This window comes from Solanum verrucosum, unplaced genomic scaffold (assembly GCF_900185275.1).
Source record: "Solanum verrucosum unplaced genomic scaffold, falcon-dt-bn FXZP01000103.1, whole genome shotgun sequence".
NCBI lineage: Eukaryota > Viridiplantae > Streptophyta > Magnoliopsida > Solanales > Solanaceae > Solanum > Solanum verrucosum.
The window spans coordinates 8,449,735-8,466,179 of NW_026020048.1; the positions used below are offsets into that span (position 1 = coordinate 8,449,735).

Genomic DNA, 16,445 nt, shown 5'->3' on the forward strand with positions numbered 1-16,445 from the left:
TATGCTAGTTAAGAGAGTACTAATATGAAAAGGAGATTGTAAATGTACTCAAAGGAGTCACGTGGGTTAAGAGTAAAAAAGAGTCAAGGTGAAAACCATTGTAGGGGAAAAGGTAGAAAAAATAAAGCTAACAATAGAAAGAATTAAAAATATGCAAGTTGGCTAATCGTAAAGAAAAGAGAGATTTCATGGCAGAGATGGTTTCAGTCCCTATTTTATCGTGAAAATAGAAATAGTCAGCAGATTAATGTAAAAGCCAATACGTTGACTTGCAAAAACCTCCATTTGCCGGTAATCTTACCTCTTTTTTTTTCTTGGTCCCCCTTATTTTTTAAAGATATTCTCACCTCGGAAAAAGCTTCTGCACTCCAATAAAAGAGACTCACTGGGATTTCAGTTTCACATTAAAGTATTCTTGGTAGCATTTGTAGTGATCTTTTTGTGTTTACTGATTAACAAAAAGGAAAGAGAAAGCAACGTTTCATCCACAGCAAAAAGGAAGAAGAAACGATTAAGTTTCTATTTGTTTTTGTCTTCTCCTTTATTATGTTTTTTCCTCCGTTTGTTTTGTTAATACCAAATCCAATTTCATAAACCCAACTTTTTTATTTCTTCTCTCCATTATTATTATTATCATCATCACAGCAAGCAAGAAAAACAACAAAAAGCAGAAAAAGAATCAGAGCACTCACAATGGTTTTGGGATGGCGAAGAGCTTTTTGTACATCGATCCCCAGAGATCGAGATACTAAAGAAAAGCAAGACAACACAAACCCAACTCCAAGTCCAAGAATCAATTCCAAATTTGGGTTTTTCTCTAACCCTTCAACCCCACGATTCCAGTCTCCCCCAGTTTCCAGTTCAATACTCCGTTGCCGGACCACTGCTACTGTTCAGGCGGCGTCAGCCCCTGGAAGTCCAAAGCTTCAATGCAAAACCAAAAACAGCCCCCGGTTTTTTAACCGCTCTACGCCATCTTCCCCACGTTCACCTTCTACTTTTTCGCTTCTCAAATCCAGCTTACGTTTTCCTAAGGTAACAATAACTGATTAATACTGTTCACTATTCTGTTCTTCTATCCTACACGTTTTTGTACAGTGGAATCCAATTTTTTTTTTGTTTTTTTTCTTAACTTGCTCTTTTCCATGTTTAGCAGACTAAGTGCGGCACATGCTTACAGACGGTGAAGACTGGGCAAGGAACTGCTATTTTCACGGCTGAGTGCTCTCACAGTTTTCATTTCCCATGTATAGCAGCTCTTTTAAGGAAACAAACAGCCCTTGTGTGTCCTGTTTGCCACTCTGAATGGAAGGAGCTGCCTCTATTGTCGATACACGATACTCAAAAACCAGTAAAAGTTGAAGAGAAAACAATTAGAGAAGTATCTCCATCACCTAAAGCAAAAAGAGATGTCAAATTTACAACCGAAACCAACTTTCAGGGAAGGCCTATTTTGAAGGTATACAATGATGATGAGCCACTGATGTCTCCAACTTCTGTTGCTCGGTTCAATCCGATACCGGAATCCGATGAGTATGATGAAGAGAGTGATAATGTGGTGGAAGAATTTCAAGGATTTTTCGTGGACGCAAACGTGAAGCCGGAGAAGGAGAGTTTGGTAAATTTTACCAACTTCGAGGCGAGGTTATTGCCTGAAGCAGCCGTTGTATCTGTTGGCCGGAGTTATGAAACGTATGTGATAATATTGAAACTTAAAGCTCCACCGGCGTTGGCAAGGACAGCCCGAAGAGCACCTATTGATCTTGTTATGGTGCTTGATGTTAGTGGGAAAATGAAAGCTCAGGATATCCAAATGATGAAACGTGCCATGAGGTTAGTAATATCAACGCTATCCACATCCGATCGGCTTTCAATTGTGGCCTTCTCTACAACCTCCAAACGGCTTTTACCATTACGGAGAATGACAACAAGCGGAAAACGATCGGCACGTCGCATTGTAGATGCCATTGTTGCTCTAGATGGAACAGGAACCAGTGCAAGCGACGCTCTAAAAAAGGCTGCGAAAGTTCTAGAAGATCGCAGAGAGCGTAACCCCGTCGCTAGCATCATGCTCTTATCAGACTGTCCAAATGATCGTCTCACCACCATCTCCACCAATCAACGGTATCAATCTACCATCGTTTCCACCTGCACGCGCTTCAACAACTCGGAGATTCCGGTACATTCCATCGGACTGAACCAATCCAACGATGATGTATTCAAAAAATTCATCGGAGGCATAATAAACGTCGTCGTTCAGGATCTCCGAGTTCAAGTGGGATTCGTTTCCGGTTCAGCGCCGGCGGAAGTAGCGGCGGTTTATTCATACACAAACCGGCCCGCTGCTCTAGGTTCCGGTTCTCTCCGCCTCGGCGATTTCTACGCAGAGGAAGAAAGGGAATTGTTGGTGGAACTAAAGGTTCCCACGTCAGCCATTGGGACCCACCATGTATTGTCCGTTCGATGCTCTTACAAAGACCCATCAACTCAAGAGCTCGTATACTGTAAAGAACAAGCTCTTTTGGTCCCACGTCCCCACGCCGTTCGATCATCAACCCCTAATATCCAACGGCTCAGAGATCTTTTCATTTCGACTCGAGCCATGGCTGAGTCTAAGCGATTGATTGAACGAAACGACTTAACCGGCGCGCACCACATGTTATCCTCTGCTCGTGCTTTGTTAGTTCAGTCAAATTCCAGCTCAGCTGGTGAATTCGTTCATGGCTTAGAAACCGAGCTGTCTGAGCTTCATTACATAAGGCAAAATCAAACTCAGCAGCCACATCGACGAAGAACAAACGTACAACAAAGAGAAGATGATAAAGCTGAGCCGCTTACACCTACATCGGCTTGGAGAGCCGCTGAACGGTTAGCTAAAGTGGCTATAATGAGAAAATCGTTGAATAGAGTCAGTGATTTACACGGCTTCGAAGATGCAAGATTTTAGTTTATTTTTATTTTTATTTTTATTTTCTTATTAATATTGTAGAAATAGGTTAAAATATAGTAGTGCTTATCCCATATGAAGAAGCAAAAAAAAAAAAAACTTTAAAAACGACAAAGGGTACCCGACGGCTCGGCGCTTTCTGCAGAGGAAAACAACAGTTAGTGAAAGGGTAAAGTGGGTACCCTACATTGAGTGATTGTTTGATTAAGGCAGTGGGGGGTGGGGTTAAGAAGAGCTATGTGCTTTTGTCTTCTATTATCTCCCAAAAAAATTATAATCCTTTCTTAATGTAGAGATTTTAATGATGTTTAAATGGAGATGAACAGAATAATCTTTCTTCAATTTATTGTCAGTAATTGTCGCTCTTATATCTTTTGTTTGCTTCTCATAATACTAGTAAAGAAAGCCCGGGCACTGTCTGGGCTCAACATTAATAAAGTTATATTGTTACTCTCTCCGTCTTATATTAGATGAGAATCTTATTAAATTTTTTTTTTCCATATTATTTGAGCACTTATTAAATTAGGATAGAATTAATTAATTCTTTTCCATTTTACCCTACAATTAATATGACCATTCCTATATTGTATGTGTATTTTTTGTAACTCATTTCAATGTGCATTGATATAAACAAAGGGTAAAATGGTGAAGTCTTCCAATGTATTAATGATTTCTTAATCACCGTGTAAAGTTGGAAGTGTCCATCTAATATGGGACGGAGAGAGTATAGTTTATGTATTGTTATAAAATTAGTAAAGATTGTTATAATATATTTTGCTCATAAGTGAGCTAATATAAAAACTTATTTGTCATTTGTCTTTTTAATTTCAATTTCAAATAGCAAATAAATGTACCGATAAGATTGAGGGTAGAAATGAAACATATCTTTCTAAATTTAAGTAAAAATAAACAGAGTAGAAGTAACATTAGGGTTATCGATAGGACGATTCATTCGGTTATTTTAAAAAAAATTATATCATTCAATTTTTCGGCTATTTTATAATGTATAACCAAAATTAAAATTTTAAAATCATCCCAATCCTAATTTATGTGACACAAGCAGTACAAAAATTAGTCTTTTTTTTGTTGTCTTGTAGATATTTTAAGTTATTATTTATTGTAAATTATAGTACTTTTTATTAAAGTTTTTAATAACATATGTTACTTTTTATGTTTGAGAGTTAAACCAATTTTTTTTTATATGTCTTTTAATTTTATATGTGTTTTGTCCTTTTCCATTTTCAAAAACTAATACTCTGTCCATTTCATTTTATATGTCATTTCTTTTTATAAATATATTGGTTATTCCCTCTTCTTATGTCCTATATTATGAAATTTGAGAAGTTATTGAAAATTTTATATGATTCTAAAAATATTTTAAATTGTTAGCTATTGTGATTTATAGTACCTTTTTTTTTACAGAATTTTGAAAATAATATTTATTACTCTCTTTGTTCTAATTTATGTGGCACATGCAAAATTTCAAATATTAACCATTTTTTATATGTCTCTTTACTATATTAAGTTGTTAATTATTGTATTTTATAGTACATTTTGAACTTAATTTTTAAAGAATATATGTTATTTTCCATGTCCCAATTTATGTGGCATTAATTGATAGATTTGTTGGAGTCGAGAGAATTTTTTTGTTAATTATTGTAATTTATAGTTTCTTTTTCGTCAATTTGAAACAATATATGTTCTTAATTGATAGATTTTTTGGAGCCGACGATTTTTTTTGTTAATTATTGTAATTTATAGTTTATTTTTCGTCAATTTCAAACAATATATGTTTATCATATAATCCATTTTATGTGGTAGCAATAGAATTTAGAGAGTCAATTAAATTTTTTATATAACTTTTAAATATTTAAGCTATAAATTATTGTAATGTATAGTATTACTTAGATTATTTTTGATTATAAATGTTACCTTTTTTATCCTAATTTATATGTCATTGATAGAATTGAAAGTGTCAAATAATTGTTAATTATTGTAATATGATATGTAGTACTTTTTATGTAGTTTTTACTATTTTTAAGCATACTAAGTATAGTATTACTTATATTATTTTTAAATATATTTAAATCTACTACTTATATATATTTTTTTTAGTAGATAAGTGTGAATGTGAGGGTATTTTTAAATATCCAAAATACCCTCACTTTCACACTTATCTAGTACTTATATTATACATTATATATATTATATAGTAATATTTTTTTTAGTAGATAAGTGTGAATGTGAGGGTATTTTTAAATACCCAAAATACCCTCACATTCACACTTATGTTCAACCCTCTCCTTTTTTTTGGTGCCACGTGTCGAAAGAGGAGTGAATTTATTCACTCTTCTTATATAGTAATATTTATTGCTTTTGGAAATTCAAGGTTAATTAATGCAGGATATGTTTGTTTACTACTTACTGGGCATAAATAACTACTAGGAAAAACAGCCCTATCCTACCCAAGGTTTGGTATCCCATGATGAATTTGTATTCACCAACTGGTAAAATGCTTTCTAACAAAGATGAATTCATATTTGGAGGGATTTGAATCTGAAACATCTGATTAAAGATGAAAGAATATTTAGCACGGCCTTGATTGGTAGCCCTATACACTTGAATTAATTCACCATTGAATAGTTTAATTTGTTAACCTGTTTTAAGGTGAATGAAACAATATAGCTGATGGAATTAGTCAAGAATAGAGACTAGAAAGGTGGGTGTGATATTAAAAAATAAATAAATAATTTTATTACTAGTAAATGATAAATGCAAAACAACTGTTGTTGTACTTTAGTTGTGATGAAGGACAATATGTATTGATTGAAGTACACCAGCACGAGCCTGGTTGCTCATCAAATAATTCCAGAGAATACCAAAATCAAAACGATTCTCTAATGATCTTGCGGTCACCTCTGATGAATCATTGCACAAAAATCCAGACTAATTTAATGCCCAATAAATACAATTTCCTTCCTTGAGAATAATGCCAACTCCAAATTAGTATCAAAATAAAAAAGATATAATCTTATTTATAAAAAATCTCATCGACATACAAATGTTATGTTATTCTTACAAATAATTCTAGTCAAAGTGTGTCATATAAATAAAAATGGGACAAATACTACTCTTTCAGTTCAGTTTATATGACTTATTTTTCTTTCTAGTTAGTTTAAAAAAAAATAACACATTTTTATATTAAATAATAATTTAACTTTAAAATATTTATTTAATTTTAGATCACAAGTTTCAAAAGTCCAGAGCTAAATACGAAGAGAGTACATAATTTATCAACTTGTATAATTGATGATAATCAGTGAGAAGTTGAACGAGACGAGAATTCTACACTGTTGCCAAATATGAAAACACATGACATGATAGACATCTCTATTTTAGAGTCATTATCAATTGATTCAGAAAAATAATTAAAATTGAAAGATAATGACCTTACAAGGGGGGATTATTTTAATATGCACTCTCTAATCCCAATAGGAAAAAAGCAAAATGTGGGGAGGGTTAATCACATGGTTAGAGTGATGGACCACACATAATCATGATCAACTCCATTTAATATTTAGATAAATCTCTGTTCTTGAAAATCCCGAGAAAATTAGCAAGATAAAAGTGATCTATTTATGCACTTTAATGAAATTCCACGTTAGCGTTACTTTAGCTATACGTTTGTGAAAACCAAGGAAAAAAAGATAGAGAACTTTTTTGTACTACTATGATAAAGTAGGAAAAGACACTAATGAATATTTCGCCATAAAAAAAATATTTACTCTTTTTTTTTGGAATAATTTTTCATTTTATTTGAATAACGATGATGTTTGCCTATGAAAATTTTAATTTCAATTCGAAGTTGTGTTTCAAATTTGAAAATATTATTTACAAAATGTATAATCAAATACAATTTCATCTTCAACTTTAACTCCATAAATTTCAAATAAAGCGGAAAAAAGATTAAAATTTATGACTAAACTAACGCCTAGTAAGCTTGTTGGTTTCTCTACATTTTTTTCAAACGCCTACTAAGCTTATTACTGTACCTTCTTTTACTTTTTTGGTGGTCTTCTCCTGAAATTGCGTACCTTTGTTAGAGCTTTTTGAGAATTAACTACTATACTATAATAATACTTAAAAATTGGTACGTTTTATCTGCTCCCTTTTAGGCAAATTCTTACCAATCCAAACCAAACAATTCCATTGGAACCGAAAAGACACCTACTTTTTACTTCTCTATATGTCGCAATAAAATAAGATAAAGTAGCCAATGGGAAACATAATACCTTTTTTTTAAAAAAAAAAAACTAAAAGGGGGAAACATAATACCTAAAACAATTACTATATGGTTCATTGATGCTGTACTTTAGGTCTTCTTATCATTTTCTCTATTTGTGGGGTTGTCACATTTTCTTTTTTTACCAATTTAACAATGTATCAAGATCTGGAATCCAAAGAGACGTGTCCCAATAGACAGAAAACACTTAATAAGTGAGTGGATATTTGAATGGGCGGACAAACCACAGTTTACATGATAAATCAATTTTTGACACCATTAAAGTGATGTGTAAGCAGATATATCATATACTCATATGAGTGGAATTATTCCCTTAAGTATCACGTCTTCACAAGTGTTCGACTGTTCTCCACATAAAGGATAACAGTACTGTAGGTTATTCAACAAAAAATGACTACTATCCTAGAAATAGACATCTTCAAGGTGATATCCCTACTTTTGAAATTCCACGAGAAGTCATGTGCTTACATGGAATGTTTATCCAGAAAAGGTCGTATCTTTAGGAAGACATCAAGAGAAACCAAATGGTGTTATAACCAAAAGTTATCAAAACACCCATTCGGTTGCTCAATTTAGTCAAATCATCAACCATCGCTTGATTTGTTCAACAATATTTGGACCCATATCACAGGCATTCCTTCGAGTTCATATCACATTCGTTGACCTAAGGTATATGAACTGAATGACTTAAGGCAGCTTATTTGCATGAAATGGTAAAGAATTCCTATATACAACCAATTTACCATAGTACATAGAATAGAGCAGCTTAAGCACAATTAACACTATGGTCAGAGGTACCACCAACCATGTAAGTTGTAACGAACGAACGGGAATTGAGTTCACAGAGCATAGAGATAAAGAGGGGTAGCAAGAAGATTTTAATACAAACGCCGAGGTGATCAACTCCTACTAGAAGAACAATTGTCTGCACTGACCGACCTCAACCTCCGTGGGGCAGTAGGGACACTTGAAAGGCCGTGTGTTGTTATTCTTTGACAGTTTGGTAATAGATTGCTTGCATAACACATGCCCACAAGACATCAGCATAGGGGGATTCTCCTCAGATGCCTGATCCCGACTCACTGGACAGACAAAGATAGAGTGGAACTGAAATTCTCTGTCCAAGTCTACTGGCACGGGTAATTGTTTCATGGATTGCCATTCCGCCTTTTTCCCAGTCATCACATTCATCAGTTTCAGAAGGGTTGGCAATCCCTGGACACCTGCCGCAATGGTCACACTCAACGGACTCTCATAGGATTGACCCATGAGATTGCAGAACTGCCGAGCAAGTTCTTCAGCCAATTTATCCCAGTGGAGAGGTGATAGTAAATCTGAGTAAGGTGAGGACTCCAGTTTCTCAGCCCACAATAGACAGGCCATGAGCCTCTGGATCTCTGCCAAATATTTGGTGGCAAAAGGTGGGAAGAAAGTTCTAGCATAGTTTAAAGCTCCATCTCTACCTCTTTTTTGCAGAATTTCTACAAACTGCTGCCTGTGTAGCTTCATTTCAATATCAGATCCACTAAGCTTAAGTTTCTCACTATTCGTGGTGGCCCAACTCAGAGCTGGCTCCAGGTTCCTAGACCTCATGGCTTCAAGTATTTGATACATTTGCAGAAAAGGAGATTTTTGGTCTGCAGCTTCAGATTCTCTGGCCTCATTAACGAAACAATCACCAAGATCAAAGTGGCCTTCCCGGTAGAAATGGCTGGCAATTATCTGGTTAACAGTATGGATATCAGAACCAACATTCCTGTAAGCCTTTGATATATCAGGATTGAGTGACTTCTCAAGGAGCTTCGGGTACTTGCTTAGTGCAACATTTAATTCTTTTTGTGTTCCTTCCATCTGACTGAGTGGAGCAACTTCCTTCAACTTGGCTTTAAGTTCACTAAGAATCACTTTGTGTTCACTCAGAGATGCAGTATCATTAGCTGACTGTATTCTCAACAGTGCTTGTTCTATTTCATGACTGATCTGCTCTATCACTTCTTGAGACTTTGATGATGCAACCTTTTGCTTCTTTGTGACACGATCAAAGGCATCTTTAATGGTACTCAGCTCCATTTTCTAATTTCTCGAATTCCTGCTAGAATTTCTCGGTGTAAAATTGGCAATCCCCTAGATGAAAAGGATACAACGTCATTATGCATGTACATATGGGCACAATAGTAGATAAGAAAAGGAAACGAAGAATCCATCGGTGCCTAACCACCAGACTTGACTGTGTGCGCTTGTGCCTGCAAAAAATATTTTTACTCCTAAGAACTACCTAACTTTAACTCATTGTGAAACACAAGATCCTAATTAGCTAAAGCTAAAAGAAAGTTTAAGATCCTTAAAGAACCGGAAGGTGACAGGATCATTAAAAGTTAGTAACTAATTAGACATGGAATATTTTAATTGCTTCATTGTATACCTTTACCAGCTGCAAGTATTGTCTCAACAGTTGAGGAAACACACACACACATCTCTCCCCTCACATAAAATATACCTTGCATCAATGCTTCAGTACTTCATAACCAAATATATCCTTTTCTTCAGCCCATCTTAACCAAAGCAAATAGACCAAAAGATAAGAAGTTGTTTAACTTATACATGATGCATAAGGAAAAGTTAACATAGTTGCTGGAGTTCGAATGTGAAGTTGTTGTTAACAAAGAAAAAGCACTAGATTAAAGTTGCCAAATTTTGAAACCTGAGAAAAAAATATGGGAAATGTTAAGACAATGGTTTTTGAGCCTAAATCAACCACAAAAGTCAGGTTATGATATGAAGACTGTCCAAGAAATCATAAGAGACAACTCATTCTCTCAACTAATATGGGACTCTAATGCCCCCTGCACACCTATGCTTGAACATATGGAGTGTGGACAACATAAGGAGATAACAGCCTGGAGTGTGGACAACATAAGGAGATAACAGCTTGTTCAAATGTTAGCATATCACGTCTATACGTCTAGAGTCATGTATGTCTAGAAATTAAAATTTATTGTAATTAGATAATAAAAATCATATAGAATATTCTATAAGATTCCTTAAGATACTCTATATTTACTTAGCTTAATAGCATAGAGATACTAATTACCTACCGCGTAGATAGCCCAACACTCCTATATATGTGGGCACCCTCTTGCACATTATTATTTGATCATGTCAATGATAAGTCTTCTCTGACCTCACATGGTATCTCTACAATCTTGGTAAAGACTCGGATAGCTTTGCCGATGGGTGTTGTTGGTCACATGTGACAGCCTCCTTTTGATGTTGGTTCCGTTCATCTCTCCGGCTATCAAAGTCACTACTCTATGAACGATCATTCAAGCGCCACTCATCCACAATGACCATTCACACATCGCTGCTTTCTGACAACTGCTTCGGCACCACTACTCTCTAGGATCGTTCAAACACCATTCATCTTTCTGGTGACGGTTCTAGTGTCACTCTCTCTCTAGCAAGAAGTGTGAGACTTTCTATGCAACTAGGATCTCACTCTAAACTTTTGGAGCTTTTATTATAGTTCTAGCCATTCAAGTTACACATAATATCCTAGGGATTTGCAACATCAGTTGGAGCACCTTGACTAATTTCACGAGGTACGTGCTACCTATACCTCCCACGAGTATAGGTACCGGTACCTCTTTCCATCAAGACTTGGATGGATGGGAAGAAATCACATAAAATTTTGAACATGACACCTTATGGTTGTCTATGTAGCAACTAATAAGGAAACAACAGATGATGATTGATAGGCAAGACACTACAAGAATAAGATCAATACTACAACAGACACCACCCACCCTAAACCCATCGAACGCTACACCTTGAGTGCGTAACTTAAATATAGTCATTTTTGCTAAACAATGGCAACCCAAGATAACTTCAAGGAAGGTTCTTGACACCACCACCATACGTAAATCACAAGGGACACAAGAACAAAGAGCATGTTTCGAGTAGAACATGCATTTTTGAATATGTACGAACATTGTTGCTCTGTAGCATATACAAGTCACGAAGAATGCCAATGAAAGGTTACGGAAACCAATATATTGGACAGGTCATTTGTAAAGAGGTTTAGATAGGCTTCTAGAATTTAAAAAAAATGAAAAGAAAGGTTCAACGAGATGACCCAAAACCTAGAGATTGGTCGGAACTAGTACTCATGTTGTTTTAGTTAGGAGATTTTTCTCTTCAAACATGTGCATACTCTACTTTATGGACTTTCAAAACTACCATAAGAAAAACTCTTTGAAACTATTGTATTTAACAAATATTGCATTTTGATGTCAGAGGCCGAGCAATTCATCTGCTATCACGAAGGACTGATCCAGATTGTATTGGCGTATCTCAAAATTCAACCTGCCATCGTAAATTACACTCGACACCCCATTGATATAGTAATATGTACTACTTTCACTATTCTATGTCCTTCGAAACCCATTCCCACAATCAAGAAACGTGTACTCCATCAAGCCTATGAAATCCTTGTTGCTTGTAAAACAGAACCTTTAAAATAAGGTTCTCCTCCAAGTGGGTGTGACAAACGTCGTGCAAAGTTCTCTTATACCAGGGTTTAGAAAAAATATGTGAGGTGTTATATTGTATCTACTACCTAAATCTTACTGGTCAGAGTTACTTGAACCTCTAATGACAAAGGTAACAAGTATCAGTGGAATATTCAAGGTGCATGAAAGAGACCCTAACAACATAATTATAAGAAAAATAAGAATAAGGCCGCCTTAAACGCTTCAAGTTGACCTTGAGTGTTTTAACCAAATCATCCATTGTTCCATCGGCTTACTGCATACTCCTCCGTTTCAATTTATTTGACTTAGTTTGTCTGGGCACGGAGTTTAAGAAAGTAAACAAAAATTTTGAAGCTTGTGGTTGTCAACTAAAAATATGTATAATGTACCAAAATGGCCTCTAATTTTGTAATCATAAACATGCCACGTGGAATTTTAAAATTAAAGAGTTGTCAAATAAGGAAAGAGACGTTCTCTTTAAAATGAACTAATAAGGAAAGTAAGACAAACAAATGAAAAAGAGAGAGTATTTTCTAAAAATTAGACAATATTGAAAATAGTTAAGTGTGTGATGATGCATAGTTGAGAGTATTCAGGAGAGAAGAAGAAGATGTAGAGTTCTAAATGCAGCCCTAGTCACTTATGTGGTATTTTGGAGCAAAAGAGATATGAGAGCTTTTGAATAGGTGGAATATGACTTTGTACACACTTACATGTGTTATTTGCTTTGATTAACTTTGCTTATGCTTATTGTTCTACGTATAAAGTTCGCTCACAGGTTGCTTGGAGGTTAAGTGGAATTAATATCCCTAGCTCAAGCATAATTTTTTGTTATAATTTTGAACAGAAGATAGCAAAAAAGAAACATGAACTTAGGTTTCAAATTCAAATCAAATAGCACATCCACTGTTATACCCAATAGTCTGAAGAATTTGGCCATCACTTTTGTTATCCTTTTATAAACAAGAAATCCCCAAGGGCCTGTGTGTGCACAGTTAGAATACAAGATGAGTAAAACAATTCAACATGATCATTGGTAGAAGAGATAAGAAGTGACATCGCAAGACTGATTCAGATGCTGCATCTAGACCACACTAATCTAATGCAGCAATCTCAAAATTGGGGGTACTATCCTTCTTAGTAAATATTTTTTTCCTAATGACTTGCACAAAAGTCATTTCATGGAAGGGACACTATGGATGCAGATTTCCATGAAACTGGAATATGTACGCCTAATGCTTCGGTACCTAACGATTTCTGACAAGAAATACATGAAAGATTTGTTTTATGTTTGAACGAGGAATTCAAGAAAAATACATGTCCAAAAGCCATTTCATGTAAGGGAAACTGTAGATGCAGATTTCAACAAGATTGGAATATCTACGCTTGTTGCTTGGGTACCTAAGCATTTCTGATTTATTTTATGCTTGGAAGGAGGAATTCAAGAAAAGTACATATCAACAAGTAAAAATCCAATCTAAACTTCAGTGGACTAGTTGTGGCTTTATTTTGTAACTAGAATTAGAAGAACTTCTGGTTGAACTATATATTTGTCATACTCTGAGAAACAGGTGCAATTGTGCACCCACTAACCTAAAAGTTGAGCTCAGAAGATCCTAATTCACAACAAATACACTCCCAACCTAATATAGATTGGAAATCCTTTCAATTAACAGAGCTCAAATAATTACTAAGAAATTTCATTCATCATAATTTGCTTCCAACGGAAATGAATTCATTTGCACGCGTCTCATCCCCAAATTCTCAACAAACAAGCATAGAGCTAGCAACAAACAGGGTAAAATATTCGCATGCTACAAATTAAAATTTTGCATGTTCTTAGCTCAGGACTGAGCCGTAGATCTGGAAAATAACTGCTATATCTTCAGAATAAATAACCAATTTATTACTATAATAGGAATCAATCAACAAACAATTATTGCATAAGCACTCACCCGATAGCCGGATCTTCAAATCCGAAGATGATCCAAACAGTCAACGTCTAGAAAGTTCCAACAATCCTCAGAAAGCTAGATTATGATTTCGAGTCAAACACTTAACAACATACAGGATTTCGAGCGAGATTGACTGACGGGTGATGGAGCAAGGAGGAAGATGAAGCGGATGAAGAAAGGGTGATTTGCAGGTGAAGATTGTGGTAGAGACGAGAAGATGGGTAGGGTTTCCTCCGTGGCTGTTATGTTTTATTTGGTTAAGAATGAAATAATGTGATTAATGGGTGCCAAAAGAAAATGCTGCGGAAGTATGAATCGAACCCACGGCTTGGTTTAAAGGGGTATTATCCTTTGCAAAGGTTAGAAATTTCCTTAAATTTTGTGAAATAAACAAAAATGTCTTTTGTTTATACTTTTGCCAAAAATGTCATTGATGTTAATATTTTTGTTTAAAAATGTCTTTGCCGTTAATATTTTAGTTCAAAAATATTCGTATAGTTATTAAATCGATCAAAAATGTCCTTTTCTGGATAACTATAATTTATTTTCTTTTTAAACACATGTTCTTTCTAATAGAAATATTATTAAAGGACCCTATCCTTGTTTTCTTTCTTTTAAAATCACTTTAACAAATAAAAATGTAGGAAATATTTTTTTTCTTATTAATATAATTTTATCAATTAAAATAGAATAACTTCATGTACCCTTTTAACGTATAATATATGTCATGTATGTAAAATCATAGTAAACTCATCATTGAGTTTTATTTATATAACGATAAAAAATAATTATAATACAATAAGCAATATTTTCACTTTTTACTTTTTTCTGAATTGAAGTAGGATAAGCATTTGCTAATTTTTAAAAAATATTATTAAAAAAGAACGTGTTAAAAAGAAACTAAATAATATATTTATTTGCGAAAAGGACATTTTTTATTCATTAGATAACAATGAGGGCATTTTCTTTACCAGAGTATTGACGACAAGGATATTCTTTGGACTAAACCTTAAACAAAAGAATATTTTTATTCATTTCACATAGTTTAAGGGCATTGTTAACTATTTTCCATAGTTTAAATTGGAAAAATAAACATATATATCCCTCAAGTTGCAATTTAGAGTGGTTGTGTCCCTCATTAAAATAAAAATTGTGCGTATATCTAGATTTGTTGTCTAATAAATTGCATTTTATTTGAGAAAAGACTCTAATATACCCCTCAAATTTATTATTCAGAGTTGATATCCCTTTTTTTTTTTTTTTATGAATGTGACACATATATACCCCTATTGTTATATTAATGACTCACATATTACCCTGACCTCTTTCTCTAACGGAAAAAAAAATAGTTAAATTTTTTAATTATTTGTTTTTTAAAAAATATAATCCATATGGTTATATTTAATACTCCTCACATGTATCTAATACTCCTCACGTGTATTTAATTTTGAGATTAATTTGAAGTACCCATATCATTTTTGTCCAAACCAGCATCCAAAATAACTCATAACTCAACCCAAATAAAGCTTCTAATATCAACAGACAACAATGGAGTTATGACACAAAAATAACAATCTTCAATTCAATTTTGACCGCTTCAATAATGACTGTATTCATCTAAGTTGATGATTCTCAACATTCGAACACACACAGTCACTTCGAAATCCCAACAACTTGAAATTTTGATGAGTCAACAGTGAAAAATTATTGAAGAACTTTGAATTTTTTTTAAACTCATCGTCAAATTTAAAGAACCCAAAAGGTCAAAACTGAATTTATTTCAATAAAACCACGCAAGAGAAAATCTCAGCTAAAAAAAAATACTAACCCAAATAATTTTCAATATTCCATTGATTTACAACAACTTCCATCACAAATTTTAGAAGTAATTCGGCCACAAATAAGAATGTTGATTCGAAGACCCAACAATTTCGTTTCCAACTTCTCCACCCAATGTGTCATATAATTTTAGCAGGTGAATCGAAGTCAATGAAATTTCAAGCACCATATCAATTGAACTTTTAAAAATTTCAGAATTTAACTCAGACAATTAACTCAATAAGAACAACATACAGTGAACTATTTTTAAAAAGTTTGCAATTTTTTCAACGTTTTATATTTTTGATTGGCAAAACAAATGGAAACATTAATTATAAACACCAAATTCATGTACTGCGTGCTAATTAATTAGTATTGTTTTTTACAAACAATTGGTTGTGCTTTTGTTTGCTTATAAATGGGTATGTGCAAAAAAGTGTTTAACTGGGTTGTTTTGGCGTTGGTTTGGATAAAAAGAATATGGGTACTTCAAATTCACTTGTCTATTTTAAGATTGAGATTCAAATATTTAACAGATGAGGGGTATATTTAGCTCAAAGTATGATGGTAAGGGTATATTTGGACCAAAAGTATAACGAAGAGTATATTTAAACTATTTCTAATGGTATAGGGATAAATATGACCCTTTTCAGTTAAATTTATTATTTTGATGGTTAAATTTATTTTTGTTTCACTAATTTTCTAGTAAAATTTATCATAGATGACCTAAATTTTTTTTCAAATACAAAACTAAATTACAATATAACTGAAAAGAATAGTTTTAAAATATAATATAGCAAAAAAAAATTAGTTTTAATTTTTTTTTCATTACACTAAAAAATGAAAGAAAAAAATAAAATAAATAATAAACTCAAATAAAGATAATCCAAGAA

The 16,445-nt window shown here is 33.7% G+C and overlaps 2 protein-coding genes across 3 annotated transcripts; one reads left to right on the forward strand and one right to left on the reverse strand.

The window, feature by feature from the left end:
- Positions 1-354: 354 nt before the first annotated feature.
- Positions 355-3,289, forward strand: LOC125822584 (E3 ubiquitin-protein ligase WAV3-like). Of its 2 annotated transcripts, none has more exons than XM_049501997.1 (2): positions 355-1,035; positions 1,154-3,289. In XM_049501997.1, exons 1-2 carry the CDS (start codon positions 694-696, stop codon positions 2,945-2,947), a joined length of 2,136 nt encoding a protein of 711 aa, XP_049357954.1. In that variant the 5' UTR covers positions 355-693; the 3' UTR covers positions 2,948-3,289. The 2 variants fall into 2 exon arrangements, with proteins under 2 accessions (XP_049357954.1, XP_049357955.1); XM_049501998.1 differs by having other exon boundaries at positions 1,157-3,289.
- A 4,635-nt stretch (positions 3,290-7,924) lies between these two features.
- LOC125822294 (protein RMD5 homolog) lies at positions 7,925-13,998 on the reverse strand. The gene is made up of 2 exons (XM_049501682.1): positions 13,735-13,998; positions 7,925-9,374 (listed from the first exon to the last, which is right to left on the reverse strand). The coding sequence occupies exon 2, from the start codon at positions 9,318-9,320 to the stop codon at positions 8,160-8,162; it is 1,161 nt and encodes a 386-aa protein (XP_049357639.1). The 5' UTR covers positions 9,321-9,374; positions 13,735-13,998; the 3' UTR covers positions 7,925-8,159.
- Between the last annotated feature and the right edge of the window lie 2,447 nt (positions 13,999-16,445).